We start from the raw sequence: 27221 nt of genomic DNA, 5'->3' as shown, positions 1-27221 counted from the left end.
TGTCTCCCCTCGAACCCACCTCCCTCGACTCCACCTCCTTCTTCTATTACTTACCAGCCCTTCCTTTTCCATCTGCCCCAGCATCTTCCACCAAACGACGCGTCTTTTGAAAGGATCGTCAGACGCGCAGGCCAATTTCCGACGACACATCCTCCCGACTCCCCTCGATTCTTCTTTCCACGCCCCACCTTCTCGGTCACCAAAGGGCAGATCTCCCTCTCATCCCCTTGACGTCGAGCTCCCTTGATGTCGAAGGTCCCAAAGGACCCCCGGAACAAAAGCATCGCTAAATGAGGTGGAGGATTCGGAGCGCGTTTTTTTCGTCGCTCATCCCCCAACGCTCAATCCCTTCCTTCTTCCCTCAACCAACCACATTCCACCCAACTCTTTACTCCTCCTCCTTCTTCCCTCAAACATGTTCGCCTCTGCCCTCGCCGCTCTCCTCGCTCTTCCTCTCATCGCTGTCGCTGCTCCTTTGGAGGCTCGGGGTGGATCGCGATTCACTTGTGCGTCCTTCGTCGTTCGTCTTCTTCCTTTCTCGCTTGATGAAACTGACAGATCTTCTCTCTACTTTTCAGACTACGACACATCAGTCGGTGCTGGAGCGTGTGGAAACTGGAACGACCCTTCAGCCTACGTGAGTTCGACGACTTGTCAATCTGACGCTCTTTTCGTCTCGCGAAGGATTCTACTGACACTGCCTTTCACCCTTTCGCCCTTCGCATAGACTGTCGCTCTCAGCTCTGCCGATCTCGCTGGCTGGGGAGGAGGATACCCTTCAGCTGCTTGTGGAAAGAAGCTCAACATCTCGTACAACGGACAGACGATCGAGGCTGAAGTTCAAGGTCCGTTCTCTACCTTTTCAACTTCTTCCCGCCGGCTCGCAGCACTAAACTGACCCTCGGATTTTTTTTTCCGGTCTGTTCTCTCAGACGAATGCCCTACCTGTGCCAGCGGACAGCTCGATCTCTCCTCGGGCGCTTTCGCTGGACTCGGAATCTCTCAGTCTGAGGGACAGGTCTACGGATCTTGGTCGTACCGTGAGCCTTTTATCTTCCTCCCAGAGTTCAAACGAGACGCTGACTTGCTCCTTCTTCGCCTCGCAGAGTAAACGCTTTGTTGATCAAACGCAGGGAAAGTCGACGGCGCCAGTGCGGTCCTCTGACTTTCTCGTTCGATCTTCTTCTTTCTCACACATGGACACTTCCTTATCTTCTCCTTAGCTTTAGACCTCTTTCTTGTCGTTTTCCTCCGTTGCGAAAATCGCTCGCTCGAGCAGGAAAGAGGAGAAGCCAACAGGGGTTGCGTTTGCGACTTGAAACCCTCTCGTCGGAGTTTGGCCCCTTCCTTTCCACCAAACCACCATGTTCTCGCAGAAGAAAGAAGTCCGATTTGATCTACCACCTCCTACACTAGCCTCAACTTCGACTCCTGCTCTCCCTGCCGTCGTAGCAGCTCCTCCAGCGGAATGGACGGCGACCAAAATCGACCGTTCGTCCAACTCCCTCCTCTCTTGGTTCTCTTCAATCTCGTCTCTCCTTCTCCTCCAAAAACTCACACTTATTCTCCTTAATCTACAGCAATCACCCACCCAACCTCCCTTCAGAACCCCTACTCCTACTCGTTCTCCCACCGCCCCGACCCACTCCCCTCCAACTCCATCGCCGCTTCCCTCCCTCCAACACCCTACTTCTTCCCTCCAGGTCCAGGCCATCCAAACCTCTACCTCGGACGTCCAAATCCCCCTCCCTCCAACAACTCGTACGGAGGAGGACTCGGAGACGCTCCCAAAGCTGCCGAACCGAAGAAAGACGAGGCGAAGAAGAAGGACGAGGGAGGAGCAGGAGTCCAGCAACAACAGCAGTACTGGTATCCATGGGGTCAGCAGCAGCCTCAGACTCGTCAACAGGTCATCGCCAACGCTCCAGCAAACCCCTACTACGGATACCCTCAGTTCTACTACCCGTCGGCTCCTCAGAATCCCCCCACCGCTCCGAAAGCGCCTGAAGCTCCCAAGGCAGCTCAGCAGCAGCAGTCGGGAGGGTCTGGATTACCTACGATAGGTAGATACGTACCTCCTGGAACGGTAGAGGGAGCGCTTCTGGCGACTTGGCCGAGGGGGATGTCGAATCCGAGTCAGACGATGATGTGAGTTTTGCTTTTTCTGTCTCCCTCTTCTCTTTCGTCGTACCTCGCTAGTCGAGACGATTTCTCTCTTCCCCGCTGACAGGGGAAAATACTGGTTTTGATAGCGAAGCTCTTCGGAACCCTTGATTTCGGGTTGAGGGAAGGGAGTTGGTTTGAGGTCGACGCGTCGAGCCCGGCACTTTGCCTTTGGTAGTCTTCTCATGGCGAGGTGATGGGAGACACGAGTCATAGCTCGAAGATGGATGATTTGAGGGAGTATGGAGATCAGATCGAAGGCAGGAAAGCCGAAAAGAACGAAAAAGTCGAATGACTGACTCTCTTCTCCCTCGCTGACTTTTCCCCCATACCCTGCGTTACGTCGTTCAAAGATCGTGTCATAGAGAAAACCAAAGGATAGAAGAGTATGTACTAGAAGCGAGATTCCAAAATGAAGCGAGCGAGGGAGGGGAAGGATCTGGAAAGGAACGAGTCGAGGCGCGTCTGACGAGACCGAGGGCAGCGAGAAGAAACGAAACATGAAAAAGTACAGAGCAAGAAGATCACTCCATGACTCGATACGGCTTGGGTTTGACTCCAGGAGCACCGGCATGAACAGGGACTCGCATGTAGCGTCTGAGAAAGCGGCAAAGAACGAAACGAATGCGGTCAGCTCGCCTCGTTTCGAACGAACGCCAACGAGAAAGAAGGTACTCACGGAGGTCTCATCCTCCTCAAATACCTAATCGCAACATCCTCCATGTAATCCAAATCCTCCCTCCTGTACCCACACCTCTCCCAACTCTCCCACCCACTCAGCAACCTCCCTCCAGGCACTATTCCCTCCGGCCCAGCTCTCAGCATCCTCCTGAAGTCCAGCTCGCTCCTATCGTCGATGTAGCACCTCTCGATGGTATCGGGATCCATCGACGGCCACCAGAAGAACTTGTTGCAGAAGGCGGCGAGGAGTTTGAGGAGGGGTTTGGGGTAGTTTCGGGAGGTGGGTTTCTTGAGGACGTGCGAGGCGACGATGGCGGCGAATTCTTGGTGGGTCATGGTTTTGGGACCTGGGAGGTTGAGGATGAGGGACTGGGTGGAGAGGGCTGGGAGGAGGTTGTGCAGGGCTTGGGCTACGTCGGAGAACTGGGAGAGGGAGGTAGGGCGCAAGATCAGTTCAAAGCTCGAAGGAGAGTCGTTCGGGCGAAGATAGTCGACGACATTACGAAGAGGAACTGAGGAAACACATACATGAACGGGGCGCATCTCGGTTTGACCGTGGTTCTGCGAGAAAAGGAAGTTGAACTCTGAGTGGACGACGCGTCGAGGACGAAGCACAAAGCGTCAGCGTTTTCTCCCTTCTCTTGCAATCGAGCGATAGTTGGATGAGAAATATCCGATACATACTAGGAGCGACGTTGAGTAGCCTATCCTCGTATCCATAGATCGGTCCAGGTCGAACGATCGTCGCGTTCGGGAAAGCTTTGAGAACGGCCTCGTCGCCTCGTCCTTTCGACTGTCCCCAGCGAGCGATGAGTTGAACGATTCAGCTCTTTGGAGATCCGAGAAGATATTCGACTTCAAAATTCTGAAGAGACTCACAGCGTAGTACCTCGAAGTCGAGTTGGGATCGGCGTTGAGATGCGAGACGTGGATGAGACGCGAGACTCCGTTCTTCTGAGCGATCTCAGCGATCCGAGCTGCTCCTTCGTTGTGTACTTCGTCGAAGGAGTAGTTTCTGATTGGACGAGTAAGAGAGAGGTCAGCTCAACTCGGTGAGATCGACGAGAACAAGGGAGCGAAGAAAGTCGAACTAACTTCGTCTCCCACTCTCGACCGCAACAGTTATAGACGACGTCCGAGTGTCGGAGACATTCCTCGATCTGACGAGGGTTCTTGAGTTCCCATTCCTGCGAGAGAAGAGAGAGCCAAGAGGGGAAGAAGATGAGCTGTCGTCGGACAGATGAAAGGAGAGAGGCAAGAAGAGGGAGGGACGAACCATCGGCACAATCTGACCGAGATCTCCCATTACTCTCAGCGATCGAGCTTCGTAGGCACTTCGGTACGGGACGATGACTTGGGTTCCAGCCTTGGCTGTAAGTGGTGAAAGAAGAAGAGAGGAGAGGCAGAGATGGTTCAGCCCTCGCTCGAGTGCACCATCGAAAGGTCGTTGATGGCAGATCCTTCGAGAACACAACCTTCGACCTCGCCTCATGAAGCTTCATCTAGTCATCTCTCGAGCCGTATCTGAGCAACAGAGCTCCTACATCCCGAGGAGGGAGGTGAAGCTGAACCGGCGTCGTCCGGCTAGCAACCCCTCCTCCTCGCACCTCTACCTCCTTCCCGCATACCATTACACAGCTCTGCCTACATCTGCTGTATAGCAGGAAATTTGAGCTCCTAAGGTCCATTTCCCTTGAAACCCATATCTCCCCTCTCTCCACCCTTCCAGTCTCCCTCACCAAACAGAACGGTCTTGCACTCACCCAACTTGGCTACGACGTACTTCCCCAAGAACCCATTCGCTCCAAACACAGTGGCTACATGTCCTGATACCGAGGATCTTCCACCTGTTCCATACTTGATGAGGGGCTGTACACGTGGAAAGAGCCCAGGAGGAGAGGGAAGGTCAGCATCTCGAGCTCACTCCTCTCCTTCTCTCTCCGCTCTCTCCTCTCGCTTGACGGAACGAACGAACCTTGGTGGTGCCAGGTTTGATGATGAGATCGGTCACGGATCTCTGTTCCCATCCCCAAGCAAGAAAGATAAGATGGTGAGCTTGATACGATAAGGATGGAGAGAGGGAGGGAGAACGAACGGAGGAAGGTCGAAGGAAAGGTCCCGAGCCTCGTTGAACGATCAAAGAACGAGAAGAGACTGAAGAAGTTAAGCGAAGTCAGAAGCTGCTCCGAGAGACGAGGAAGGGGAGGAGGATGGACGTACTGAGCTTGAAAGAAGAAGCCATAACGGCGAGAGGATGGGAGGGTGAGGGGAAGGAGTGGAGATGGCGGAGAGAAGGAGGAGGAGGTGGGGCAGGCTGAAGTCCGTTGCTAAGAGCTGCTCGATTAACGAAGATTTTATCAGGGTGTTCGAGCTCAGATTACGGGCACGAAACGATACCAGTCTGCAAAGTCGTCTCTCGAGATGTAAAAAATGATGCGCGCTCTTCAGCCCAACCATCTCCTCCCTTCTCGCCGCCCTTCCTTCCTGGTTGCCTCCGACGGCCATCATCGATTCTCAGACCTCTCCAAGCTCACCCTCGCTCTATCCTCATTCACTTAGGCGTCGAGGTGAGCATAGACACCATGTTCTATGACGAGCGAGAAGGGAAGGAGAGAAACGAAGCTCACACCTTGCTCGCTCTTCCTCCTCCTCCTCCCTCCCCTTCTCCCTCCTCCACCCAACCCATCGTACCTCGCTTCTCAACCTTTAATCAAACATCCAGTCTAAAAGATCAACTCTCTCCCCACCTGAGCTCACCCTCGAATTGTCCGAACGCTTGATACCTAAACGCAATCCCCCAACCTCAACCTCAACCACTTCCCTCACTCCTCGTCGCTTCACTCTCCAGCCAATTTCCGACCACGCTTCTCCTATGCATTCTTCGAAAGTTTTGTGAGTCGTTCTTCTCTCTCACTTCTTTCGAGACTCGAGCCGCGTCTCTCGAAACAAAGAGCTGACCTGTCTCTCGACGCGTCGCTTCTCTTCGTTCTTCTTTTACAGATCCCCATCGTCAATTGAACTCTTTCTCTCACGACTATGCATGATCGGTTTACGTTCAACCTCATCGCTTTCGATGTGCAGCTTAACTTCGAAAACGAGGGGAGAGAAGCGCAACGAAAAGAACGCTTCGTCTCACTCTTCTCTCCCCTTCTTTCCTCAACACCATCACACCCTCGAAAGAGAAAACTCGTGATCGATAAACCTAAAAGCTACACTCCCGCTCAAGCCTACTTGGCTTCCTCCAACTCAGCCTTGAAGTCCCTCACAGCATCTGCGAATCCGGTCACGACGTCGTCTCGGTGGAAGCCCAACGCTAGAGCAGCCTCGTTCCTGAACGATCCAGGCCAGTGAGCCATGATGGCGAGGACCTGAGAATCCAGAATCAAAGGGTCAGCCCGTGACGAAAGGCGGAGAGGAGAAAGAGAGAAAGAGAAAGAGATGAGGAGAGAAAAGGACGCGACCAACCTTCTCGTCCTTCTTGAAATCAACGAGCTTGAGGGCGTCGGGCCCTCCAACTTCGACGAGAGCATCGAGGATACCTCGAGTCGTAGTGGAGACTCCTGGAATGTTGACGCAACGAGAATGAGCGGGGAAGGAAGCGGCGGGGACGGTCGAGGAAAACAGGATGTTGTGGATAATCTACAGGAACCAATCGAGGAAAAAGTAATCAGTCTCTGGGCAAACGAAGCGAATGAAGAGTCAACTGTCAACTCACAGTCTTGACTCTCGAGAGGTAGACGGGAATCTCATCAAGATTGGGGTCGTCCAAGCCGTTCGCAACAGGGCACTCGCTCCTTTTCCCTTGGAGCGGCTCTCGAATGAGACCCGAGATGAACGAAGAAGCTGCTGACGAGGGAGCCTGAAGTCCATGAGTGCACGAGAGTCAGCTTGCGGATACTTCAGACAGCTCAAGAAGAAGAAGACGAAGAAAGAAACGAACCCCAGCTCGAATCGCCACGGTCGGCAACCTCATAATTCGACCATCGACGTAGTTCTTCCTCGTGTAATCATAAACGTAAAGCTCAGTGATAGCCTTGGCGACACCGTAGCTCGTCTCGGGATAAAGGGGGGTGTCGCTGAGGAAGAAAGGATCGATCAGCGAAGAGCAACGTGAACGACGCGTCGAGCAACCAACAGCGAGCTGGACTCACTCTCCGTTCACATCAGCCTTAGGTTCGCACGCAGGTCCCCCGTAGACGGCCAAACCCGAGATGTCTGTCAGAGCATAAAAAAACGGAACGAGAGGAAGTCAGCTCGAAGGAGACGAAGAGACAAAGGAGAAAGGAAAAGGATCGGAACGAACAGATGTAAATCGGCAACGGCGCTCCCTGTCGCTCGTCTTTGTGGTGCTTCGTCGTGTACTTCAACAGAGCGAGATGAGAGTCGACGTTCACTGAAGTTCAAGCGTCCCGAAATGAGGAGGAAAATTAGCGTCGGTGTTCGGTCCATCTTTCGTCCCTCCCTCTTCTCCTCCTCTCTTCCGCCCTCCCTCCTCCATTCCTTCTCCCTTCTCCCCTTTCTACTCAGCTCGCTCTAGCTCACCTCGGTATCCCAACTCGAAATCTGCCTCACTCCCCCCACTCATGATCCCATGCAACGCGAACACCAAATCCACCTTCCTGCCTTCGAACAACGTAGCGATGCTGATCGGATCCCCTAGGTCAGCAGCGAGGGAAACGACTCTCTCTTCCGCTTTAACCGAGACAGAGAGCCTGGAGGGGATGGGAGGAGGTCGCATGTCCGTGGCGACGACGGTGATGGAAGGGTAGAGGGAGAGGAGGGAGGAGAGGAGACGCTGGCCGACGAAACCTCCGGCTCCGGTGACGAGGACCGTCTGTGAGGAGGAAGGGAACAGATCAGAGTGAGGATTGGGGAAGGGACAGAACAGGAGGAAGAGCGTGCCTTAACGTGCGATGGGAGGACGGGAGCAGCTGGGGAGCTGAAGAGGAAAGGAAAGGAAAGGAAAAGAAGGCAAGGTGTGAGCTCAGCCCATCTTCGGCTCTCTCCTCGTCGTCTTCTGTTTTTCCCCTCTCTTCTCAAAGAACTCACGCCATGATGATATTCGAACTTGGAAGATCTGGTGAAAGGGTGGGAAAGGTGAGATGAACGTGGTTGGAGGTCTACTCAAGGCAGAGACGACCAAGGGCGAAGGAAAGGAGATTGTTTTCCGGACCGCGAGTCCGACTGCCGTCTTTCGAGATTGATCTAGAGGGGAAAAGTGTCAATGCGATTAAATGTGCGTAAACGAGAGGAGGTTTCGTCAAATGAAGTAAGTTTTGCTATAGTAGTGTACCCAAAAAAAGAGGAGAGAGAAGAAAGAGTTGTTGGGGGAGGCGTGTGGCAGGCGAAAGGACGCGTCTCGACTCCCTGGGAGATTCAGTCGTTCAACCTCGAGACCTCCAAGCAGCTCCTACTGCTATACGTTTGGCCTGCGAAGGAAGGAAGAGATGCGAACGGAAACGAACAGCGAGGTCAGCTCCAGCTCTCCCTTCCCGTCCTGATCTTCGTCTCGAAATTCAAGAACCGAAGCCCACACTCACCTGATCGAAACTAATCGCTCCCTCCTCAAACCCAATCCTCTGTCCTCCATCATCCTCATCGTCACTATCCCCTCCCGCCCCACCTCTCAAGCCTCCTCCTCCCCTGAACGCTCCCGCCGAACTCGTACTGCCCAACACCGGCGCTCCAAACACTCCCGTCGACGTGCTCGCTCCGAAGGCCTTGAAGCTCGTGAGGACCTGTCTCGAAGGTGGACTCGACGGAGTAGCTGCTGTCGACGAGGAAGAAGCGGAAGAGGGACCTCCGATGGTGACGGTGGGAGAGGATTCGGCGGTGACGGTTCCTACTGGACGGGAGGGGACGGGAGGTTTGTAGTGCGAGGAGGAGGAGGTGTAGCGGGAGGCGAGGTATTTGTCGGTGAAACGGGAGCCGGGGACCTGATGGGAAGAAAACGGGGAGGGACGCGTCAGGGCTTCGAGAGACGAGGAAGGAGAGGAAGGAGAGAGGAAGACGGAAACGCACCTTTCGAAGATGTTCACGAGCAGCAGCGAGGTTTGGTGCTGTCGAGAAGACTTCGACGTTGTGTCTTGATTCTTCCGAGTCCTTGTCTGAGAGACGAACGGAAAGGAGCGTCAGAGCTCGGAACGAGGAGGTTAACGAAGAGTGAGGACGCGACGTACAGATGTTCTCGACCTGGATCTTCTTTGTACTCTCGTTCCTCAACATCAACTGGATGTGAAGAAAAGTTGAAACCAGTCAGCATTTGGTCTCGAAGCAAAAGGGAAGCAGAAAGAAAGTCGACACGAACCTTCTCGTGCAACTCCCTCGCAACATCATCGACCGACTGTTCTCCAAGCCTCAACCGCTCTCCAACGGCATCTCCAACTTCTCGGATGAGTCGCTCCATATCAAGATGTTCCAGAGCGGATCCAACCTGTAGAAAGAAGTGAGAAACGAAGCTCGTGTCAGCGGAGAGAAGAGCAGACGCGACCAATGAGGCTGAGGAAGGATGAACGTACGATGGCATGAGCGAGGAGAGAGGCATTCGTGAGAGGAAGCATGAGACCGGAGGTGATAAGACCTGAGACGAACGATGCGAAGGAGAGGAGTTGATCGTCAGTCTCAAGGAGAGGCGAAGCTCGGCCTGCCGGCTGCAGCGTAGAAGAGTGATACTCACAGAGAGCCTTGAAGATGTCGGTTCCGTAGAGGTAGCCACTCAGAGCAGGTTCGCAGGCGACGATACTGGAGGAAATGGGAGGGGGAAAGCAGCTACGCGTCAGTTTTCGTCCACTCCTCTGCGCTCTCCGACGCACGAATTGAGGACGAGATTGAAACTCACAACATCGTGATTCCCTGGGAAGCCATCTGTCGAGCGAGTTCCAGAGGATCCTTGCCTGAAGAAGAAGAGGGGTTGTCGAGATCAGTACGAGACGCGACGAGAGGCGAAGTGGAGAGAAAGTCGAGAACAGAGAGGCGAAGGAACGAACCATCGGGCGATCCCTCCCTGAACCCGTCTCCGTACTCCCCGATTCCGTGCATGGGTGCGTCAGCGATGAGGACGACCTGTTCGAAGAAAACCAAAACGAAAGAAGCGGCGTGAGCTCTGATCCCTTCATCCTCTCGACACGCGTCGACCGTCCCAACTCGACTCTCCCCTCCTTCTTTTCGCATCAAGGTAACAACAGCTTCGAACGAGAACTTACCATTTTAGCAGCATCAGGTCTCCACTCGACTCCCTCCACGGCAACAGCCATCGCAGCGGTCACGGCCTCAGGACCGTCTCCTCCTCCTGATGCGTATAAGGTTGCGAGGTGCTCTTGAACGGCAGGGATGGAGGAGGTGAAAGGGAAGGTTTTGGTGATGTAGGAGTGGTCTTGAGGTGGGTGATCTCGGTAGGACACGACCTAAGGAGGAGAGGAGAGCGAAGAGAGGACGAGTCAGTTGGCAGCCTGCGAGAGGAGCGAGGATAGTAGAGCGAAGAGATGAAGCTCAGACTCACGGAAACACGCAAATCATCAGGTCGAGTGAGCCTTTCCGAGGAAACGATGGAGGCACAGATCTGGGAAAGGTGCGAACGAGGCGAAGGAGGGAGAAGAGTGAGCTTCTCGATTGGAGATGAACTTTAGGTCGAGCTCCTTCTTCGTAGTGGTAGAACGTACCTCCTCGATGTTCTTCGTAGCTGTGAAGAAAGAATCCGAGGAAAAGAAGTCCGTCAGCGTTCAATCTCGACGAGGGTGGGAGGGAGGAGGTGAGAGGGAGGAAGGTGGTGAGCTCGAGCCTGGAAGGAAAGTCAACGAACCTGAGGCGATGTAGGATCCCATGGATCCAGTAGCATCTTGGATGAAGAGAAGGTCCCTGAAAAGAAGACAAAGAGAGGGCGATCAAGGTCAGAAAAAAACGAGGCTCGAGAGTCAGGAACAACGATGCGAAGGGGAAGGGTGAGCTGGAGGAGAAGGAAGGAGGAAAGACACGTTCGATTGCCGGCGGTCTCACAGGGAAAACCTTCCAGCAAAGTGCCAGCTGTGAAGATCTGCCGGAGCTCTATAGCCAGCGCTAGTAAAGGGAAGCTGGGAAAAAGTAGATCTCGAGAAGAAGGACGATGACGGCGAGGGAGGGAGACGGAAAAGGGACCATCGCCCCTGCTTCCTCCCTACCTCTTCTCAAGCTGATGTACGATCTCACGAGCTTCCTAGCTAGCTGTGATGCTAAGAGAGGCAAACCAGCGCCCCTAGGTACCTCCCACCAAGCTAGCTTGAGATTCCTTGGAGTCGCAAGCTCTCTAGCAGGACGACCATCGAGGGCGAGCTCCCTCCCCTTCTCTTCTCCTCCGGTTCCTCTTCCTCTCCACCACATGACCGTTCCTCCACCTCTTCCAGCTCCAAAGACAGACCATCTACAAGGTACATGCGCGTCTCGAGCCCTCTAGTAGAGGAGCAGCTTTAAAGCTGCTTATGTTCCTGGAATGAAAGGGAGAGCGAGAGAAGGGAGAAAGTGGGGAAACCTCGACTGACAGCTTGGTGTTCCTTCCTCCTCCTTGATCCATAGATTCGTATCCTCCTTCTTGGTTGTTGGCCTGAGGCTCGTAATCCTGTTCCATCATGTCGTCGTCCATGGTTGCAGTGAGTAGAGAGTAGTGGTTTGGGGGTGAGATCAAAGAAGGAAGGGAGCTGGCGAGGTTCGACTCGACGACCTCGTGGCGTCTCGAAATCAAGAGCTCAACCAGCTTTGATTGATTCTTCCCTCTCTCTCCTCTTCCCCTCCAACTCTCACCTCCACCCTCCACCCTTCTACTCTCTACTCTCACCCTACACACTACTATGGCTCAAGGCAACTCCAAAGGACTCCCTTCCTCTTCCGGTTCCGGAGGACGAATCTCGAAGCACGCTCAGAACCCCAAGAAGGGAGCTCGTTCGATTCCTCCAAAGAAGCTCGGAGCGGTCGTTCGAAGGACGATGCAGAAGAACCTGTCCTCCAAGATCAACAACTCGATCGAGAAGCAGATGGTCACCGCTGCCAGTGGAGGAAAGTTGACCATCATGAAGAACAAGGGGGATACGCCAGCGTGAGTTTGAAAGCGAAGGAGGCCTTGAGGAGGGAAGAGTTGAGCTCGACGAAGCTGACCTTTTATCTTTCCCTTCCCCTCGTTCGTGTATACAGTGAGGTCAAGGCTGCCAAGGTCAACAAGACTCAGCCCAAGACTGGAATCAAGTTCGACAAGCCCAACCCTCACGACCGAGCCAACATCTAAACGGACTCTCGTTGGCTTCCTTCGTTTCCTTCTTGGACCTCTCCTACCCTGTAAGCTCCCTTTCCAGCTCTGCCGTACATCACATCCTCTACTATACTCTCCTATGCGTCTTCTCGAACGTCGCGGCGTCGATCAAGCTCAAACTGACCGTCCTGCCGTCCCTTCTTTCCTTCCCTCCTCATTCAGCCCTCGACCTCCCTTCAGTGCTCTCCTCCTCGGCCAACTCACTCCAAACGGTCGTCGTATACCCCTCTCTTCTCGCTCGTCATAGCGCATGCTTGCGAAATCATCTTTCTCTCACATCATCACTTTTAACTCTTCTATCGAGGGTGCGTTGGAACGGGAGGGGAGGGGACGCAGAGCTGGATCGAATGGTCCCTTTCTTGTTTCTCTTTGTTGCGAAGTTACGAGAGACCGGGAGAGCAGCGGTCGAAGGCTTTATAGACGAGATGAAGGGATAGCTGACAATCTTCGTTTCTCGTCTGTTGAGGCCTCCCTGGATCTTCTCAGAAGCGCGGGCAAGACAAAGGTTGAAGCTCAACTTCCAAACTCCTCCCTTCGCTTCAGCTCCCTCTCTGCCTCCAACCAGGACAACCCGCTCCAGCTTTACTTTTCTCTACACACTCAACCCCATCCTCCACACTCGACTTTGATCCTTTTTATTTCCTTCCCATCCCCAACCACTTTCCGGCTCCCCCAAGACCTTCTCTCTCCTCGACCCCTGACCTGTTCCGTCCTTTCGTTTCGACCTCCAACACCCATCATCCCTCCCTCCTTCCACCCAACGATGTCGCACTCCCACCACTCCTCGACATCTTCTCTTACTCACCAACATCAACATCAAGAGGTACGCTCTCGCTCGTTCTCTCTTTCTTAGAACGTCCCTCAAAGACCCGACCGACCTCGTCCTCCTCCCTCCCTTTCCTTTCGCACAGACTCCCATCACTCCTCCAGCAGAAGGAGCAGCGACCAAAGGGATCCGCTGGATGCGAGAGGGACTAGGGATCGATTTCGATCCTGAGCAGGTGAGGTCTCTTTTCTCGTTCCAATCCTCGTCCCACGACTTCGATTCGAACACCTTCGTTCGACTTCGCCTCCCTTCCCCTTCCAGCGAGACTGACTCTCTCTCTCCCCTTCTCTCGCTCGGTTTCTTTTGGTCTGGTGTGTGTGTGTGTGTCTGGGATCAGCAACTCGACCTCGACTCGTTCGCTCGGGAACTGGATCGATTGGATCGACTCTGTCCTCCCTCTTCTCCTAAAAACGTCGACGACGTGGACGCAAACTCCCACGAGGAGGTTTCTTCGTGGATTGGGTCGACCGGAGCTAGTGGGACGGAGGAGGAGGAGAGGAGGTTGGTCAAGCAGAGGGTGAGTGCTTCGTTTTGACCTTTTGGGAAGAGAGAAGGGGGAGGAAAGGACAGACGCGTCGTCCGAGGCGAGTCGACAGACGGAGCTGACCCTCTATCTTCCCTGCGTTGTGTTTTGGGAACATGAACAGATCTTGATCTCGAAGATGGAAGCTCTGGAGAAAGCGAAGACGGAGGTGCTGAAGCTGGAACTGGAGGTGAGCTCGCTTCTCGTCTCGTTTCGTTGGGGAAACGAAAGCGAAACGAAAGATCGCCCAAGCTGATTTCTTTCGCTTTGTCTTTTTTCGTCCGGGGTGCAAGGGAGGTAGGTCTCGGAGTTGAAGACGGAACTCCGACTTGAATCATCGAGGAAGGAGGAGGAGGAGGACGCGGATTGGGAGGCCGAGCACGACGCGGAGGATTTTGGTGAAGCTCGTGAGGGAGGATGAGTCCCTCTAGGTCATGAGAAGGAGAGACGCTGATGACATGTATTCTCACTCTTCGAAGTTTCCTTAAAGTCGAGGATCGGCTAAATCTGCTTCAAGAGTCGGAGTTTCTGACGCGTTTGATTTCGCCTTCGCCCTCGACCCCTGACTTTTTTCCTGTTTCACCATGCGCTCTCTCTCCCTCCCTTCCCTTCCACCACCACCAGCCATGGCAGATGAAAGCTTCTCCTCCCAAGGTGGCTCGCAGCAGTCCTTTCCAGGTCAGTTTCTCCTCCTCTCTTCTTTTTCACACGAACGCGACTTCTCGCTCAACATTGCCCTCCGTTCACTCGCCATTCCCTTCCTTCTCTGACCCTCCCTTCTCTTCCTCCTTCTTCTCCTTCCCAGAATCCCAAAAGACATACGTCTCCAGCACTCGCTCCCATCACAGCTCTTCCCAATCCCTCCCTCTCCCCTCGTCTCAAACAGCTCTCGATCCATCGAGCTCGGTGTCTTTCCCGCCACCACCTCCTCCAGTCCCTTCCCTCAGTCGCCAGCTTCGTGCTATACCTTCAGGATTCCATCGACTTCCCGTGGAGCTTCATCGTAGGATCCTCAAGCTCGCCCTGAGTCCTCCATCGCTCGAGATGGATGCCCATGAGGTCGCTCAATTCTCCGGAGGCGAAGGTGAGTTTGACCAGAGGTCCTTCCTTCCTTCCAGCTCTTCAACTCTTTCTGACTCTCTGATCGTTCGTTTTCGCTCTCCCGCAGACCCTCCTCGGGATCTGCAAACTCTTCAACTCCCTCGCGACTCCCCTCGTCCACTCTCGGATCCTCCTCCATTCCTCAGCTCAAGCGATCCAGTACCTCTCCACCCTCCAAACCAAACCAAACCTGGCTACCTATATTCGAAGACTCGAGCTTCAGGGAGACCAGTGGGATGCAGATACGGCCCTCGACGTGCTGAGAGCGGTGAACGTGCTGGGGAGGTTGAGCGACGGGTCGTTGGGGTTGAAGTGGTTGACGTTGAGCTTGACTGGGCTGGAGATCGATGAGATGAGGGTGAGGGAGATGGAGGATGTGTTGGGTGGGATGCAGGGGATTAGCAGTTTTGAGTGGTACTGTCCAGGTCAGTTGGTTCGACGCGTCGAGGGCTGGATAGAGAGTTTGAAGCTGATCTGGCGTTGCTCGCTCGTTTCTTCGTCGAAGCAGGTCACGATCTCCTCGCCGTGTCTCTCTCGAGAATCTTCAACTCTTGGACCGGATCTCTCAGTTGTGTAGGACTGTGAGTTCCCGGCCTTCAGTCAACCCGTTCGTTGGAAGTTCGTCGAACTCCTGCCTGACCTCGCTCGCTCTCCACCCTTAACCAGACTCCTCCAACCTCCTCCGAGCCTCGCTCTCCTCCAAACCCTCACCTCGCTCCCAAATCTCACCCATCTTTACCTCAACGCCGGCTCTCCCAACGAGGCCGTCACCTCCCTCACACCTCCAGCTCTCGACGATTCTCCCACCGTCTCTGTCCTGGCTTTCTACCTCCACCTCCTCGATCACGCCAAAACTCGAGGGATCAGGATCCTTCTGTATCTTCGGAAGGTTGATGAGCTGTCGGAACCGCTGCTCCGATTGTGTGGGAACGATCCGTGAGTTTCTCAACATTTTTCTTCTCTCGTCGTCGCGTCTCGTTCGTTGACCTCGCTTCGTTCCGTTCAGGATCCTTCGAGAAATCCTCACCTTCACCAGCTCAGTCGACAATCAGCTCTTCGGCCACGTCTTCGAGGATATGGATAACTCGGAATGGAGGGATCGAGTGAGCTGCGACAGCTGGAGGGAGAAAATGGCGGTGCCTCTTCAGGTTCTCGTTTCTCCTTCGCTTTAAATCGACGACGAAGGGAACGCTACATTGATTCAGTACACAGAAATACATCTATTCGAACCGAAATAACCATCTAGTCGGAGTCTAAGTCTAAGCAGTACATACCCGTCACTCGTCGAAATCACTGAGCGAACGGTTCGATCGTCTTCTCCTCGATCCTCTTCTGATCCAGATCCTCCTCCGAGGAGCCCTCCAGCTTCGCGAGAGGATCCTTGAAGAAGATGAGGACGAGAACACCCTCGAAGAGCATGACTGCCATGGCGAAGAGGAAGCTGGAGGAGTAGCCGTGGTGAGAGGGGACGGTCGACCCTGGCGAGACGGGGAAGGCGACTTGGATCGTTGTTGCTCTGATAAAGGAGCGAAGAAGAAGAAGAAAGTCAGAGCGAGCGTGCGAAGGTGTGTTAACTGAGAAGAGAGACTAACAAGGCGAGCAAGACCGTCGCTCCGACTTGGAGGGCTGAGAGAAAGCGAAAAGTCGACGCGTCGGAGTCAGTCGCGATTGGGACGGAATCGCTGTAAACGGAGGCTCGACTCACCTGTGTTGAACACACCACTGAGTGTATGGGAAGAAAATGGAGGTTAGCGTGCGATGGTAGAGCCGTGAAGGAGGAGAGCGAGCTTACCCGGCGACACTGAGGAAAGAAAGACAAGAGTGAAAGTCAGCGACGAGATTCGAGACGAGACGACGAGGAAGAAGAGCTTCAGGACTCACCCAGCATGCTCAGGAGGCACGGAAAGGACAAGAGCAATGTTGGCCGAAACGTAGATGAAGGCAGATCCTGAAGAGAAGAAGAAGAGCGGGTCAGAGCTGACCTCAGAGCTGACCTCGACGCGTCTTGTTCGACGAAAATTCGGACTTACCACTGGAACCGATGAGGAATCCAGGTAACATGAGACGCCAGTAATCACTCGAATCTTTGGCGAAAGAAAGAAGAAGAGAACCTCCAGCTGACATGACGCAGCCGACGAGGATTCGGTAGCCTGAGAAGCAGCGAAGCGGAGAGGATGAGAACGACGGGTCGAGGAGGAGGCAAGGAGAAAAGAGAGAGAACTCACGAAGAGGGAAGTACTTGAGAGGAAGAGCACCACATGTGAAGACGGTGCCACCTCCGGCGATACCGACAGGAATGCTGGAAGAGCAAAGGAGAGGGGAACAGAGAAACCGGTCAACTCGACGCGAAGACTCGAACGGAACGAGACGAATGAGAGCTCACAAGTGAACCGCGGTGATGATGGGCGACCATCCGAAGTCGTCTTGCATGATGGCAGACCAGGAGATCTGGATGTGGTACCACCTGAAAGGAAGACGACTGGTTAGCGACGAGAGAACGAGAAGAGACGAGGGAGGAGACGACGAACCAGAAGGAGGGGCAAAGAGCGACGACGGTGAGGAGCGTGAAGTTCATAATGCTCCAGGTTTTGGGCATGATGAGGGCGTCGATTGGATGCAGCCGAGTTTGGTACCAGAAGAAGACGAAGAAGAGGCTGAGCCCGATCAAGACTGGAGCGAGCGTTTCCGCTTGAGCCCTGTTTGAATGAAGAAAACCCCTATCAGTTCGACTCGACGGATCTCCAAGAAGCACCAAAAAACTCACCATCCGATGACGTTCGCTTGAGTAAGCCCAAATACGAGAAGCACGATCCCTCCCGTTTGGAAGAAGGCGCCGAAGTAATCGAGTTTTGGGAGACGCGTCGGAACTCCCTCCTTTCCTCCTTCGTTGAGATCGACGACGTCGATGTGATCCAGTTTGGGAGTTGCTGGGATGAGCCAGACAGCGGCGAGAGATAGGGGAAGAGCCAGGGCTCCAGTGAAGTAGAAGATGGCGTTCCAGTTGGCCAACAGCAAAACTCCTCCCAAGAGGAACCCGAGGACCTGCAGCAAGAACGCCCGAGATCACGGTCAGCGAGGAAGAGAGAGGAAGAGAAGATGTTGGGAGAGATTAACTAACGTTTGCAATAGCACCTGAACCACCGAAGCTGCAACGAGGAAGCCGAGGAGAGGTCAGAAGGTCTGAGGAGAGAGAAACACGAAGTCGAGAGCACTCACACAGCGATGGCTCGAGACTGCTCCCTCTCTTCAGGAAAGAGACGCACGATCAGCGCGATAGCCGAAGGAATAGTGAAAGCAGCCCTGCGATTGAGCAATCGAGCAAGAAATGAAGAAGAAGAGTAGTATCAGTTTGAAGAGACGCGAAAGAGGAAGTGCTCCGAGTCGATCAACTTACCCGATTCCCGTCAGAGCTCGAAGAGCGAAAAGGGTGACTTTATCGGTGATGAATCCACTTCCGAGCGAAGTGGCTCCCACCCAAGTGAATCCCAGAATGAAGACCCATTTGGGCTTCCACTGAGAAGAAGAAAGGGAAGTCGGGTCAGTCGAGTCGTTGGATCCTCTTCGAAGTCTCCTCTCTACGACTCACGATATCAGCGATCCTTCCTGCAGTGAGTAGGAAAGCAGCAAGAGTAGCAGCGTAGGCGTTAAGCATCCAGACGGACTCGGCTGTTGACATTCCTAGGTCGTGAGAGATCTGAAAGGAAGGAGGGATAAATTAAAGAGGTTCAGCGAACGTGTTCTTTGCTTCGTTGATCGACGAAAAATGCACTTACCGCTGCAATTCCTATCAGAACTGCTGTGCTGAGGTATACGTCGATGAACTGGGGAAAGAGAGGAAGAAGGAAGCGCGTCAGCGAGGACGAGAAGGAGGGAAGACCGAAGGTGAACTCGGACTCACCTGAGCCATTGAGAAAAGGGCTAGAAGAAAGTATCGACGAATGTTGGATGGAAGAGGGGCAGAGGATCCGTTGGGAGAAGCTTCCAGATCCGCCCTGATGGTAGGAGTACTGTGAGAGCGAGGAAAGAGGAGGAGGGGCTCAGGTTCAGCGTCGTCGAAGTAGGGAGCGAAGAACTGCAACGCTCGACTCACGGTGATTCCATGGCCAGGGAAGGGCAAGCAGTCTTCTGGCCGTCTTCGAGAGTGAGCTGGGGCTGAACGGGAGAGGATTCAATCTCGGACATGGCTCGAGAAGGGGGTGGAGGGAGGTTTAAAGGTGAAGGAGAGGTCGAGAGACGAGGATGAGGGAGGTGAGCTCAGTCGGAGGGAGGAAGATGGGCGTTTGATGGACTTCGGCGAGCGAGGAGAGGAATTGAAGAGCTGAAGCAAGTGAGGGCAGTGTTGGTCGAGGGTTGATAAGCAGCGAATAGGTAGATTTGCATGAACAGTCGGCGTCTCAGAGGTGGAGGGGACGGAGGAGACCCCAGCCTCGATGGTGGAGGAGCCGGCGTTTTGTGAGATCACTGAAGCAGATTAGTTTGCTGAGTGGGCTTGAAGGAGCTATCTATATCGAGAAGCTCTTGGTTGGCGGACGTGAAGGTGGGAGGGAGAAGCGGTTAGAAAGGTTGACGACGACGATGAGTGGTTTCGACGAGTCCATCGGATCCGTCCTTTGGCTTTCCCCGTTCCCTCCCGTCATCTTCTCCCCCTCTGACACCTCGAACGACGTTGGAAGAAACTGAGAGCATACATACGAGTTCAGTCCATATCACTAGTATCTTCCCACTCCCTCCTTCCCACTCCCAACCCAAACCTCCCCACCCTTCGTCCCAACCCTCACACAAACGATCGGATCCTCCCACCCAGCGAGCTCCTCGCTCACTCCCCAGGTCAACCCTCCACCTTCAGCCTCAGGAAGGGTTTGCAGGTCTGCAGCAGCGATCCAAGGCATGCCGTCTTCGCCTCCGACGAGAAGACGGCCGTCGGGGAGGAAGGCGAGCGAGTTGATGGCTCCTGGGGAACGACGGAGTTTGGCGAGGAGAGTGGGTGGAGAAGAGGAAGTAGAGGAGGGGAGGGTGTATATGGAGAGGATGCCAGTGTCGGTTGCTGTGGCGAGGAGGGTTGACTAGAAAGGGAAGAGGAGAGTGAGAGTAGAGACGCGTCGTCAGTAAGGCTTTTCTACTTCGTTTCGACGCGACCGACCGACACTCTCTTCGATCAAAGAAACTGCCTCCCTTTGGGGAGCTTGAAAAACGAACAAAACAGCAAACAAAAGAAGAAGAGACTCACCGAAATAGCAATCGCGTTCACACCTCCCTCCTTCCCTCCCTCGATCCCAACTCCACTGTTCTTCAACCCCTCTCCCTCCGTCTCAAGCCTCCAAACCCCACCACTCTTCAACCCAACCCAAACCCTCTTCGTCTCCTCCGCTTCACGCTCTCCCTCGTTCTGCTCGCTCGCCAAACACCAAACCTCGTCCCCAAACTCGACCCTCCCGGCCACCACCTCCTCCGCCTTCCCAACATCCCACCTCCTCACCGTCCTATCCTTACTCCCACTCAGCACGTTCTTCCCTCGTCCCAAGATCGCACTACAGGTGACAGGGCGGGTGTGCCCTTTGAGGACTCTCGCTGGCGCGTTCGACGGCGACGCGGAGGTTTGGGTTGGGAGAGCCGAGTGGATGAGAAGCGTGGAGGTGAGCGTTGTAGAGAGAGTGACGGTTCCTGAAGGGAAGAAGGTCGTAGAGAGGACGTCGCCGATGGCTTCTTTGAGGACCAGAGGAGCTGAGGAGGAAGAGGAGGAAGAGGTGGTTGGGACGACGAGAAGAGCTCCGTCGTCCCCTGCTACAGAGAGGAGCGGTTGGGTTGGGGAGAGGGAGAAGGAGTTGAGGGATTTGGGGAACTGGGAAGGTGAGAAAGCGAGCAGTCGACGGTGAGCCTTGGAGAGATAGAGGGAGGAGATGGAGACGAGAGGAAGAGGAGAAGAAATACTCACAGCAGAGGTCTTCGAAGGTCTGATGGTTTGACGAGGTTGTCGAACAGTTGTCGGAGGAATTCCGAGCGAGGGGAAGGAAATCTTGAGAGGAGCCTGTATATCAAGAGGAAGAAAGGAGAAAGAAGTGAGCTTGCGAGAGAGAAACGTGGAAGCTCACGTCTTCCTCTCCTTCCTTTCCTGACAAGGAGGGAACTTCGAAGACTCACGCTGCTATCCTCTCCGATGGGACCTAGTACGACTCCCCCTGAGGTAGTTGTCTTGAGATCTCCATCTTCGTCCATGGAGCAGTGGACCTGGGAGATGAGGAGGAAGAAGGAGAAGGGAGATGGTGAGCTCGACCGTTTCTCTCTCTCTCCTTCCTCCCGCGCCTCCGTATGCTTCTCGGGTACCAAAACGACACGATGGAAACTGACCTTGCCATGCACGCTCTTCTTCCCCTCCCAGTATCCAGAAACCCAGAACTCCTCTGCACGAATCACGGACTGAGAGACGTCGCGAAGGACGGAGGCGAAGTCAGGTTGGATGTCGATGTAGGGCAAGGAAGTGGCTTTAACGCTGGGGGTGGAAGAGGAGGAGCTCATTTTCGTACAGAGAGGGGGGATAAGGGAGTCGAGAGGAGTCGAAAGGAAGATTTTCAGAAAGAAGGAGATGGCCGTCGGGAGCAGAGAAGGAGAGTCGAAATCCAAGCTCGAAGCTCCAACTTCAACGACTTCAAACCGCCATCTTCTCCCAGCTGCTCCCCTCCTCCCCTTTACTCCATGTCTTGGAAAGCCGAGAAGTGCGTCGATCCTGAAGGGCTCATCATCTGTACGGGACACGGAGCGGAGGCGAGTCTCTCTCTTCTCTTCTGTCCTAGCTTCACTCCTCCGCTGACGTTTCCCTTGCTCGTTCCTCTACATCCAGGCCGTTTTCCGAACGAGTCGTACTGGTGAGAGCTTCTTCCTCGACTCGTGTACACGCTGGTTGGATCGCTGATCTTTGTTCATGCCTTCGTTGTTCTTGAAACAGCTGCAAATCCAGATCGGTGAGCTCGACCTTCTCCCTCCTCCCTTCCCGCCACCTCTCTCTTTCTGACCTTCTTCCTCCGTTCTCTCAGAGACTTCTACGCTTGCGACGTCGTAAGTTCGACATCTCTCTTAGCCTCCTTCTCATTCGTGGCTAATTTTTCCTCTCTTTTCCTCCTGCAGAAACCCTCGTGCAACTTCTTCAGTGCGTCGATTCGTCGTTCAACAATCTCCCCTCCTCCCTCTTCCTCTCGCTAACCTTCCTCCTTCACCTTCCCTTCTTTCTCTCCTCTGTTTCTCCAGTCTGGGCCGACGACGAAAATCTCATCAGAGTGATGAACAAACGAGCCGAAGCAGCCGCTTCCGCTGAAGTCCAGACGATCGGTCGACCTCCCTCCTCCTCCGTCCCCAACGCAGCTCATCTCTCGACTCCCAACAAGAACGCCAAAGCCTCTTCTTCTTCCCTTCCTACTCCTCCCAAATCAACCACCAACAAGTCCAACCCTCGTCGCCGAGAACCTTCCCCAGATTGGCCTGACGAGCTCGTCGAGGATGAGGAAGAAGGCGACGGAGCGACCGCCAGGAAGTTGAGGGAGAGCAAACGAACCGTCCTCGTCGAGGAGGACGAGATCGTCAATGATGCGGAATGGGATACCGATGGAGAGCAAGTCTTGCAGGCTGGACCTGAAGGAGGAGGAGGAGGCGGGAGTTTCAAGTTTAGGGACGCTGCTGGGAAGGGGAAGAAGAGAGCGAGGGAGCTGGATTCGGACGACGACGGGAGTGGAGACTACAAGGCCACCGAGATGGAGAAGAGGAGGAAGGCTATCGAGGAGAACATGAAGAGGATGAGAGCTGAGGTGAGTGGTCGTGTTTCGATTTTCGAGGACAGGAACCCGAGCTGACCTTCGACGCGTCTCCCCCCCTCTTCCTTTCAAAGCAAAACACCCCCGAACCCTCCGCCAAATCCTCCTCATCCAAACCCACCTCCACCGGAACCCTCCAAACCCCACCCGTCTCACCCACCAAAATCCAATCCACCTCCTCCCTCGCCGACAAGAAGACGATCGATTTCCTCCGCTCCGCCAACAGCAAGCTCCGAGACGAGAAGACCTCGCTGGAGAAGGAGGTGAAGCAGCTGGAAGGCGAGTACGCAGAGTTGGTCGATGAGGTGTGCGGGTTGAAGGCGAAGGAGAGCGATTGGGAGGAGGAGAGGGAGAAGTGGGGGAGGAGGGTGGAGGTGTTGGAGGGAGGGAAGAGGGTTGGGAAATGAGAGGGGAGAAAGGAGATGCTGGTGTGATGAGTAGCAGTTGCCGTTCTCTTTTGGTTCTTACGTAGTTTACGATCTCTCGTTCTTTGTCTCTCGCTTTTTTTCTCGCTCTTGCTCCTGCTTTCGTGCAATCCGCTCGTTCTTTCTTCTTTACGATACGTCTCCTCGCGTTTGCTTCCTCGCCTCGTTGATCTACATGATAATTCCTCTGTTGATTTGCCGTTGGACTAGCTCGGAGCTTTGCCGCTGGGGCCAAGGGCGAGGAGGAGGAAGGAAGCGAGGCAAGCAGGGGACGGACGCGTCGACGCGTCGACCTTCCGTCCCAACGAGTCTCTTTCGTCATCTTGTCTTGCTCGCTGGACGTCAGAGAAGCAGGTCCCTTTTGTCATTAGCTAAAAACACGACGGGAGGCGCCTTGTGGCTAAAAGTCCCTTGCTCGAGCTTGGTGAAGGGAAACCTGAGTGCGTCGAATCAAGCTCGAGAGTGAGAGAATGAGAGAGAAAAAAACGTGAAGGGAAAGGGCGTAACTAAAAGTAAACGAAGACATCGGAAGGAGATAGACGCAAGGAAAGAAAAGAGAACTAGTAAACCCAACAAGAGACTGAAAGAGAAGAGGCAAACGAATCACAACAAAAAAGCAAACAAGCGAAGGTCGCACGACCTAAACCCGTCCCTCCTTCTCGTAGAGCACCGGCATCGTAGGGATCGAAGCCATCGCTCCTCCTTCTCCTTTGACTCCGAGGTTCTCGATGTGCTGGGATTGACCGTCGTTCTTGGTCTTCTCCATTCCAGAGTAGTCGAGGACGGCGACTTCAGCGTCGGTTCGTTGGATTCCGCCGAAGAGTTGGTCCATGGCTTCGAGAGGGAGACCCTGTGGAAGGGGGAAAGAGCGGGTTAGGACGGGAGCAGGAAAGAGAGAGAGAGAGAGAGAGAGAGAGAGAGAGAGAGAGAGAGAAAGAGAGAAACGCGACGCACGGTTGTCTCGGGGATGAGGAAGTATACGAAAATGGACGCCGTTCCAAAAATGGATCCGAATATAAAATAGGTTCGAGCTCCGAGATTGGTGAGGGATACTGGTTCAAATGAGAGAAACATCAAATGAGAGAAAGAGAAGAGAGAGGGAGACGTCAGGTTCGGTTTCGACGCCGCGATTGTTCGCATGGACAGAGGGAGATGAACTCACGGGGCATGATCTTGACGATGGAGAAGGTGTTGAGCCTGATAGAAGACGAAAGGTCAGAGTCAGTCAGTTAATCTGCGAGATGTGAAAGAAAGAGCGAGAGACGCGTCGATCCCGTCCGCTTTCGTCCTTGGACTTCCGCTCGCGTTTTGGCTCGCTAAAACTCACCATTGCCACATCAAGCAGAAGGTCATCGACAAGGTTCGGAACCGTTGGGTGAAGATTTCCGAGATCAAGGTGAGAGGGACGCTGCGGAGAGGGAGAGTAAGAGAGGGGAAGAAGAAGACCGTCAGAAACGCGTCGCGACCCGCTCCACCCTTCCTCCCACCTCCACCCATGCTCCCAGGGACTATGGACTCACGAGTTCCATCCAAAACAGTAATTAGCAGCGAAGAGAAATAAAAAGGTTATACAGAAGTAATCTCCCACTGTTCGAGTGGTGTTGGTTCCATCTCGCTCCCCGGCGACAGTGAGGTAGATCCCCATGTAGAAGAGGCAGAACGAGCCGACCAGAGAACCGATCATCAGAGGACGTCGTCGACCGATTCGATCCACGATGAAAAGACCGAAAATCACGGTGAAGACGAATTTCACGGTCCTGTATATACAAAGGCGTCAGAAGCGTAAGGTCAGCGACAGGAGGGAACAGAGGGGAAGGGGAAGGGAGCGAGACGTAAAAGAGACGGGAGAACGAACCCATAGATACCTGCGATATGAAGATTAGGTCAGTCATCCAGAAGGAAGGGATGGGAGAGGAAGGAGAAGAAGGGGAAAGGACAGAGGAAGAGAGGAAAGGCGACTGACCGGTTGCGAATAGAGAGTTCTTCGAGCCCTTGAATCCAAGCTGCTCGAAAATACGAGGAGAATAGTAGTTGATAGCTTGGACTCCAGAGAAGCTGTCGATCGTGACACCGAAGAGGGAGGAGTCAGTGCTTGTCGGATGCGTCGCGTCGATTGAGATTACTCAACCATGTAGAAGAGACAGGACTGAGATTACTCAACGGAGGGAAGAGGAGAGAAGAAACGAAGGAGCTCACGTTTTGAAAGAGATCAAAGCCATTCCGAGGAAGAGACGGTATCGGTGACCTTTGGCCTGGAAGAGCTGCTTCACGAGCTTGATGTTTCCGTCGTTCCCTCGGATTAAATCCTCGGCTTCTACCTGCTCTCTCGTTTGAGTGAGTTCCCAAGCGACGTATTCGTGGTCGACGGGAAGGTTACGAATTCGCGAAAGAGTAGTAGCGGCTTCCTCGTATCGCTGTGGAAACGCGGGTGAAAAAAAGAAGAATCAGCAGGTCTTCAGACGCGACGATTCTGTCGAAGAGGACTTACGTGCTTCGACATGAGCCATCTGGGCGTCTCCGGGATGAAGAACATTCCCACGAGCAGCACACCGGCAGGGACGAGTTGACTGAAAGAGAGACGGGAGAGGAAGGCGTCAGAACGAAGACGCGTCTGGCAGAAGAGAACGCGTTCGGCGGAGAAAAGCACTCACAGGAAGACTGGAATTTGCCATTGAATCTTAGAAGGCTTCATGGAAGAAGCGAGGATGTAGTTGATCCAGAAACTGGGGAGAGGAATCAGCAGATAGGCGAAGTCAGTCTCGATTCGGGCTTTCACCACCCTTCTCTTCTCGAACTCACCCAAGGAGCGTTCCGACTTGGATGCCCATGTCGTAGAATCCGATGATACGTCCTGGTGCGTTGTGTAAAGGAGGGATAGGTCAGCAACAACTTTCCCACTGCTGTAGAGAGTACAGGAGAAGGAGGGAAAGACGCGTCGAAGGGAGAAAGAAAACGACGCGTCTACCTCGTGAACTCACCTCGAACGTTGGCTGGAGCGAACTCGGACTGTAAGAACAAACGAGAAAGATAAGTGTCAGTATAGGTGGATCCGATAGGAAAGGAGCGAAGGAAAAGAAGCGAAGAGGAGAGACAGAGAGAGAGAGAGAAAGAGAGAGAGACAGAGAGAGAGAAACTCACAAGGTAAACGGGGATCACAAGAGAAGAGATCCCAATTGCGAAGCCGCCCAAAAATCTTCCTCCCATCATGATACCGACTGATCCGTTGGCGAAGGTCTGCATGAAGGCTGAAGCGATGAAGATCGTATTGGAAACGACGATAGAGAGCTTCCTTCCCCAACCTGAAGAGCGACGAGATTCAGAGAAGGCCGAGAAAGGTCAGTTGCTGCACCTCGTTCGGAAAGATGCAGCTGTCAAATAAGCAGACTCACGCTCGGTCATGTAGAACTGGGCTCCAGCTCCGAAGAAGGATCCGCCCTGGAACAAGGAAACGAGGTTGGAGGAAATCTCGTCGACTTGCTTCTTCGTCTGTCCTCCCGCGACGACCTCGAGCCCGAAGGCTGCTTTGAAGGCAGGAAGAGCGATAGTTCCTCCGAAGAATCCCTGCGAGAGTCCAAGAAGAGGTCAGGACGACGACGTCGTGTGAGAGAGAGCAAGGAAGGAGAGGCGAACCGTGTCGTAGCCGTCTGTTCAAGTGAAGGGGATCGAAGTCAGCCCAGGGTTTCCACTGCCTCAAAGACGAGCAAAACTTACAAGCGATAGCACCGAAACAGACGAGAATCCCGATCTGCGAGAACAATGGAAAGGAGAGGGAGGAAAACAAGTTAGAGACGAAAGTCGGCGCCACTGATCAATCGTCGGCGGAATCAAAGGCGAGCATGTTTTTGCTGCCCTCCAAGTGCTCTCGTTCTGCGAGATGAAAACGAAGTGAAGCTCACGAAGTAGGTCTTGAAATTCTCCACTTCCTTAGGGATAGGAGGGGCAGAGGCAGAAACCGCTGCGACGGTTCGAGCGTGCGAGTTGGCGACCTGAGAAGCAAAGCGACTCGTTTTCTTCGGGACGGTCTTCTCGAAGGGCATCATCGAGGAGATGTCGGATTGCTGGCGATGTAGGTCGGCCATGATTGAAAGGAGGGAGAAGCAGGAGAGGTTGGTGGGAAGGAAGGGGTGCAAGATCGAGTTGGAGGAGAGAGAGAGGAAGAAGCGCCAGATCTGGTTTTGGTGTTTCAGGACCCGACAAACTCCATAGAGCAATCTACGGAACAGAGTCAGCTGGCCCATTCGAAGCCTCCAATTTTGAACAGAGCAGAATGGAGCTGAGCTTGGCGAATCTTTTTGTTGCCGTCAGGAGTCACGGTCCGAGTAGAGTCGCCTTTGTTGCTGATCGAACGCGTCTTTCCTCGACGATTCCTCGAGTTTCTGCGGTCGTACAGAGACGAGAGTAGTTTTGATCGATAGTGGACAAGTTCAAGATT

At 53.9% G+C, this 27221-nt stretch overlaps 12 protein-coding genes across 12 annotated transcripts; 6 read left to right on the top strand and 6 right to left on the bottom strand.

Moving 5' to 3' along the window:
• The first annotated feature begins 323 nt into the window (after positions 1-323).
• Positions 324-1238, top strand: BDY24DRAFT_7774 (RlpA-like double-psi beta-barrel domain-containing protein). Its single transcript, XM_076645133.1, has 5 exons — positions 324-506; positions 579-637; positions 728-845; positions 933-1040; positions 1107-1238. Exons 1-5 carry the CDS (start codon positions 416-418, stop codon positions 1109-1111), a joined length of 381 nt encoding a protein of 126 aa, XP_076501176.1. The 5' UTR covers positions 324-415; the 3' UTR covers positions 1112-1238.
• On the top strand, positions 1188-2464 carry BDY24DRAFT_7761 (uncharacterized protein). Its single transcript, XM_076645131.1, has one exon. It carries the CDS (start codon positions 1365-1367, stop codon positions 2061-2063), a length of 699 nt encoding a protein of 232 aa, XP_076501175.1. The 5' UTR covers positions 1188-1364; the 3' UTR covers positions 2064-2464.
• On the bottom strand, positions 2407-5112 carry BDY24DRAFT_346317 (complex I NDUFA9 subunit family protein). Its single transcript, XM_076637627.1, has 11 exons — positions 5065-5112; positions 4940-4998; positions 4820-4861; positions 4608-4713; positions 4121-4215; positions 3940-4031; positions 3724-3859; positions 3529-3637; positions 3373-3428; positions 2843-3267; positions 2407-2760 (listed from the first exon to the last, which is right to left on the bottom strand). The coding sequence occupies exons 1-11, from the start codon at positions 5084-5086 to the stop codon at positions 2688-2690; spliced, it is 1215 nt and encodes a 404-aa protein (XP_076501174.1). The 5' UTR covers positions 5087-5112; the 3' UTR covers positions 2407-2687.
• Positions 5113-6071: 959 nt separating this feature from the next.
• Positions 6072-8047, bottom strand: BDY24DRAFT_346315 (uncharacterized protein; the record flags this gene model as incomplete). The annotated part of the gene is made up of 9 exons (XM_076637626.1): positions 7894-8047; positions 7747-7783; positions 7387-7678; positions 7148-7237; positions 6996-7059; positions 6785-6920; positions 6560-6703; positions 6310-6483; positions 6072-6212 (listed from the first exon to the last, which is right to left on the bottom strand). The coding sequence occupies exons 1-9, from the start codon at positions 7896-7898 to the stop codon at positions 6072-6074; spliced, it is 1083 nt and encodes a 360-aa protein (XP_076501173.1). The 5' UTR covers positions 7899-8047.
• Positions 8048-8056: 9 nt separating this feature from the next.
• Positions 8057-11556, bottom strand: BDY24DRAFT_373778 (vWA domain-containing protein). The gene is made up of 14 exons (XM_076638323.1): positions 11355-11556; positions 10643-10698; positions 10503-10522; positions 10343-10402; positions 10047-10247; positions 9831-9906; positions 9683-9737; positions 9521-9585; positions 9363-9424; positions 9152-9277; positions 9024-9072; positions 8866-8951; positions 8385-8780; positions 8057-8273 (listed from the first exon to the last, which is right to left on the bottom strand). Exons 1-14 carry the CDS (start codon positions 11453-11455, stop codon positions 8229-8231), a joined length of 1398 nt encoding a protein of 465 aa, XP_076501172.1. The 5' UTR covers positions 11456-11556; the 3' UTR covers positions 8057-8228.
• Positions 11557-11660: 104 nt separating this feature from the next.
• Positions 11661-12091, top strand: BDY24DRAFT_411125 (DUF2462 domain-containing protein; the record flags this gene model as incomplete). Its single annotated transcript, XM_076642888.1, has 2 exons — positions 11661-11905; positions 12001-12091. 2 exons carry the CDS (start codon positions 11661-11663, stop codon positions 12089-12091), a joined length of 336 nt encoding a protein of 111 aa, XP_076501171.1.
• Positions 12092-12633: 542 nt separating this feature from the next.
• BDY24DRAFT_7612 (uncharacterized protein) lies at positions 12634-13931 on the top strand. Its single transcript, XM_076645109.1, has 5 exons — positions 12634-12938; positions 13027-13116; positions 13279-13458; positions 13589-13654; positions 13766-13931. Exons 1-5 carry the CDS (start codon positions 12879-12881, stop codon positions 13883-13885), a joined length of 516 nt encoding a protein of 171 aa, XP_076501170.1. The 5' UTR covers positions 12634-12878; the 3' UTR covers positions 13886-13931.
• Positions 13932-14165: 234 nt separating this feature from the next.
• Positions 14166-15801, top strand: BDY24DRAFT_373770 (uncharacterized protein). Its single transcript, XM_076638322.1, has 5 exons — positions 14166-14548; positions 14633-14990; positions 15074-15146; positions 15232-15501; positions 15572-15801. Exons 1-5 carry the CDS (start codon positions 14513-14515, stop codon positions 15735-15737), a joined length of 903 nt encoding a protein of 300 aa, XP_076501169.1. The 5' UTR covers positions 14166-14512; the 3' UTR covers positions 15738-15801.
• On the bottom strand, positions 15687-18982 carry BDY24DRAFT_7642 (MFS transporter). The gene is made up of 17 exons (XM_076645115.1): positions 18656-18982; positions 18464-18572; positions 18339-18386; positions 18152-18259; positions 17960-18078; positions 17782-17865; positions 17684-17711; positions 17330-17607; positions 17094-17261; positions 16949-17029; positions 16791-16864; positions 16596-16715; positions 16447-16513; positions 16358-16366; positions 16271-16287; positions 16158-16191; positions 15687-16081 (listed from the first exon to the last, which is right to left on the bottom strand). The coding sequence occupies exons 1-17, from the start codon at positions 18745-18747 to the stop codon at positions 15856-15858; spliced, it is 1662 nt and encodes a 553-aa protein (XP_076501168.1). The 5' UTR covers positions 18748-18982; the 3' UTR covers positions 15687-15855.
• Positions 18983-19234: 252 nt separating this feature from the next.
• BDY24DRAFT_373767 (WD40 repeat domain-containing protein) lies at positions 19235-21174 on the bottom strand. Its single transcript, XM_076638321.1, has 5 exons — positions 20911-21174; positions 20704-20790; positions 20498-20590; positions 19793-20404; positions 19235-19628 (listed from the first exon to the last, which is right to left on the bottom strand). The coding sequence occupies exons 1-5, from the start codon at positions 21076-21078 to the stop codon at positions 19275-19277; spliced, it is 1314 nt and encodes a 437-aa protein (XP_076501167.1). The 5' UTR covers positions 21079-21174; the 3' UTR covers positions 19235-19274.
• A 515-nt stretch (positions 21175-21689) lies between these two features.
• GFD1 (Gfd1p) lies at positions 21690-22983 on the top strand. The gene is made up of 3 exons (XM_076645126.1): positions 21690-22087; positions 22250-22358; positions 22439-22983. The coding sequence occupies exons 1-3, from the start codon at positions 21837-21839 to the stop codon at positions 22769-22771; spliced, it is 693 nt and encodes a 230-aa protein (XP_076501166.1). The 5' UTR covers positions 21690-21836; the 3' UTR covers positions 22772-22983.
• Positions 22984-23185: 202 nt separating this feature from the next.
• Positions 23186-26868, bottom strand: BDY24DRAFT_437495 (sugar porter family MFS transporter; the record flags this gene model as incomplete). Its single annotated transcript, XM_076644274.1, has 17 exons — positions 23186-23639; positions 23744-23841; positions 23952-23986; positions 24117-24197; positions 24310-24546; positions 24645-24654; positions 24753-24844; positions 24986-25203; positions 25278-25356; positions 25441-25512; positions 25589-25640; positions 25768-25795; positions 25928-26088; positions 26179-26350; positions 26420-26433; positions 26501-26534; positions 26686-26868. 17 exons carry the CDS (start codon positions 26866-26868, stop codon positions 23430-23432), a joined length of 1776 nt encoding a protein of 591 aa, XP_076501165.1. The 3' UTR covers positions 23186-23429.
• Between the last annotated feature and the right edge of the window lie 353 nt (positions 26869-27221).

This window comes from Mrakia frigida (genome assembly GCF_051309035.1).
Source record: "Mrakia frigida strain ATCC 22029 unplaced genomic scaffold BDY24scaffold_1, whole genome shotgun sequence".
Classification (NCBI taxonomy): domain Eukaryota; kingdom Fungi; phylum Basidiomycota; class Tremellomycetes; order Cystofilobasidiales; family Mrakiaceae; genus Mrakia; species Mrakia frigida.
This window is presented reverse-complemented; position numbering and strand designations above follow the sequence as displayed.

Coding starts and splice junctions, on each gene's coding strand:
- BDY24DRAFT_373767 (XM_076638321.1), bottom strand. CDS start 21,078: ATGAGCTCCTCCTCTTCCACCCCCAGCGTTAAAGCCACTTCCTTGCCC. Junction 20,791..20,910: donor AGAAGAGCGTGCATGGCAAG/GTCAGTTTCCAT, acceptor CTCATCTCCCAG/GTCCACTGCTCCATGGACGA. Junction 20,591..20,703: donor CCATCGGAGAGGATAGCAGC/GTGAGTCTTCGA, acceptor CTTGATATACAG/GCTCCTCTCAAGATTTCCTT.
- BDY24DRAFT_7761 (XM_076645131.1), top strand. CDS start 1,365: ATGTTCTCGCAGAAGAAAGAAGTCCGATTTGATCTACCACCTCCTACA.
- BDY24DRAFT_346317 (XM_076637627.1), bottom strand. CDS start 5,086: ATGGCTTCTTCTTTCAAGCTCA. Junction 3,638..3,723: donor CGACTTCGAGGTACTACGCT/GTGAGTCTCTTC, acceptor CGCTGGGGACAG/TCGAAAGGACGAGGCGACGA. Junction 3,429..3,528: donor GCTACTCAACGTCGCTCCTA/GTATGTATCGGA, acceptor TCGTCCACTCAG/AGTTCAACTTCCTTTTCTCG.
- BDY24DRAFT_7642 (XM_076645115.1), bottom strand. CDS start 18,747: ATGTCCGAGATTGAATCCTCTCCCGTTCAGCCCCAGCTCACTCTCGAA. Junction 18,387..18,463: donor CCCTTTTCTCAATGGCTCAG/GTGAGTCCGAGT, acceptor CTCTTTCCCCAG/TTCATCGACGTATACCTCAG. Junction 17,712..17,781: donor CAGTCTCGAGCCATCGCTGT/GTGAGTGCTCTC, acceptor TCCTCGTTGCAG/CTTCGGTGGTTCAGGTGCTA.
- BDY24DRAFT_7774 (XM_076645133.1), top strand. CDS start 416: ATGTTCGCCTCTGCCCTCGCCGCTCTCCTCGCTCTTCCTCTCATCGCT. Junction 507..578: donor GGGTGGATCGCGATTCACTT/GTGCGTCCTTCG, acceptor TCTACTTTTCAG/ACTACGACACATCAGTCGGT. Junction 846..932: donor GATCGAGGCTGAAGTTCAAG/GTCCGTTCTCTA, acceptor CTGTTCTCTCAG/ACGAATGCCCTACCTGTGCC.
- BDY24DRAFT_373778 (XM_076638323.1), bottom strand. CDS start 11,455: ATGGACGACGACATGATGGAACAGGATTACGAGCCTCAGGCCAACAAC. Junction 10,523..10,642: donor GGGATCCTACATCGCCTCAG/GTTCGTTGACTT, acceptor CTTTCTTCACAG/CTACGAAGAACATCGAGGAG. Junction 9,907..10,046: donor GACCTGATGCTGCTAAAATG/GTAAGTTCTCGT, acceptor TTCTTCGAACAG/GTCGTCCTCATCGCTGACGC.
- GFD1 (XM_076645126.1), top strand. CDS start 21,837: ATGAACAAACGAGCCGAAGCAGCCGCTTCCGCTGAAGTCCAGACGATC. Junction 22,088..22,249: donor GACGGAGCGACCGCCAGGAA/GTTGAGGGAGAG, acceptor GGGGAAGAAGAG/AGCGAGGGAGCTGGATTCGG. Junction 22,359..22,438: donor TGAAGAGGATGAGAGCTGAG/GTGAGTGGTCGT, acceptor TTCCTTTCAAAG/CAAAACACCCCCGAACCCTC.
- BDY24DRAFT_7612 (XM_076645109.1), top strand. CDS start 12,879: ATGTCGCACTCCCACCACTCCTCGACATCTTCTCTTACTCACCAACAT. Junction 12,939..13,026: donor ACCAACATCAACATCAAGAG/GTACGCTCTCGC, acceptor CCTTTCGCACAG/ACTCCCATCACTCCTCCAGC. Junction 13,459..13,588: donor GGAGGTTGGTCAAGCAGAGG/GTGAGTGCTTCG, acceptor GAACATGAACAG/ATCTTGATCTCGAAGATGGA.
- BDY24DRAFT_373770 (XM_076638322.1), top strand. CDS start 14,513: ATGCCCATGAGGTCGCTCAATTCTCCGGAGGCGAAG. Junction 14,549..14,632: donor TCAATTCTCCGGAGGCGAAG/GTGAGTTTGACC, acceptor GCTCTCCCGCAG/ACCCTCCTCGGGATCTGCAA. Junction 14,991..15,073: donor TTTTGAGTGGTACTGTCCAG/GTCAGTTGGTTC, acceptor TCGTCGAAGCAG/GTCACGATCTCCTCGCCGTG.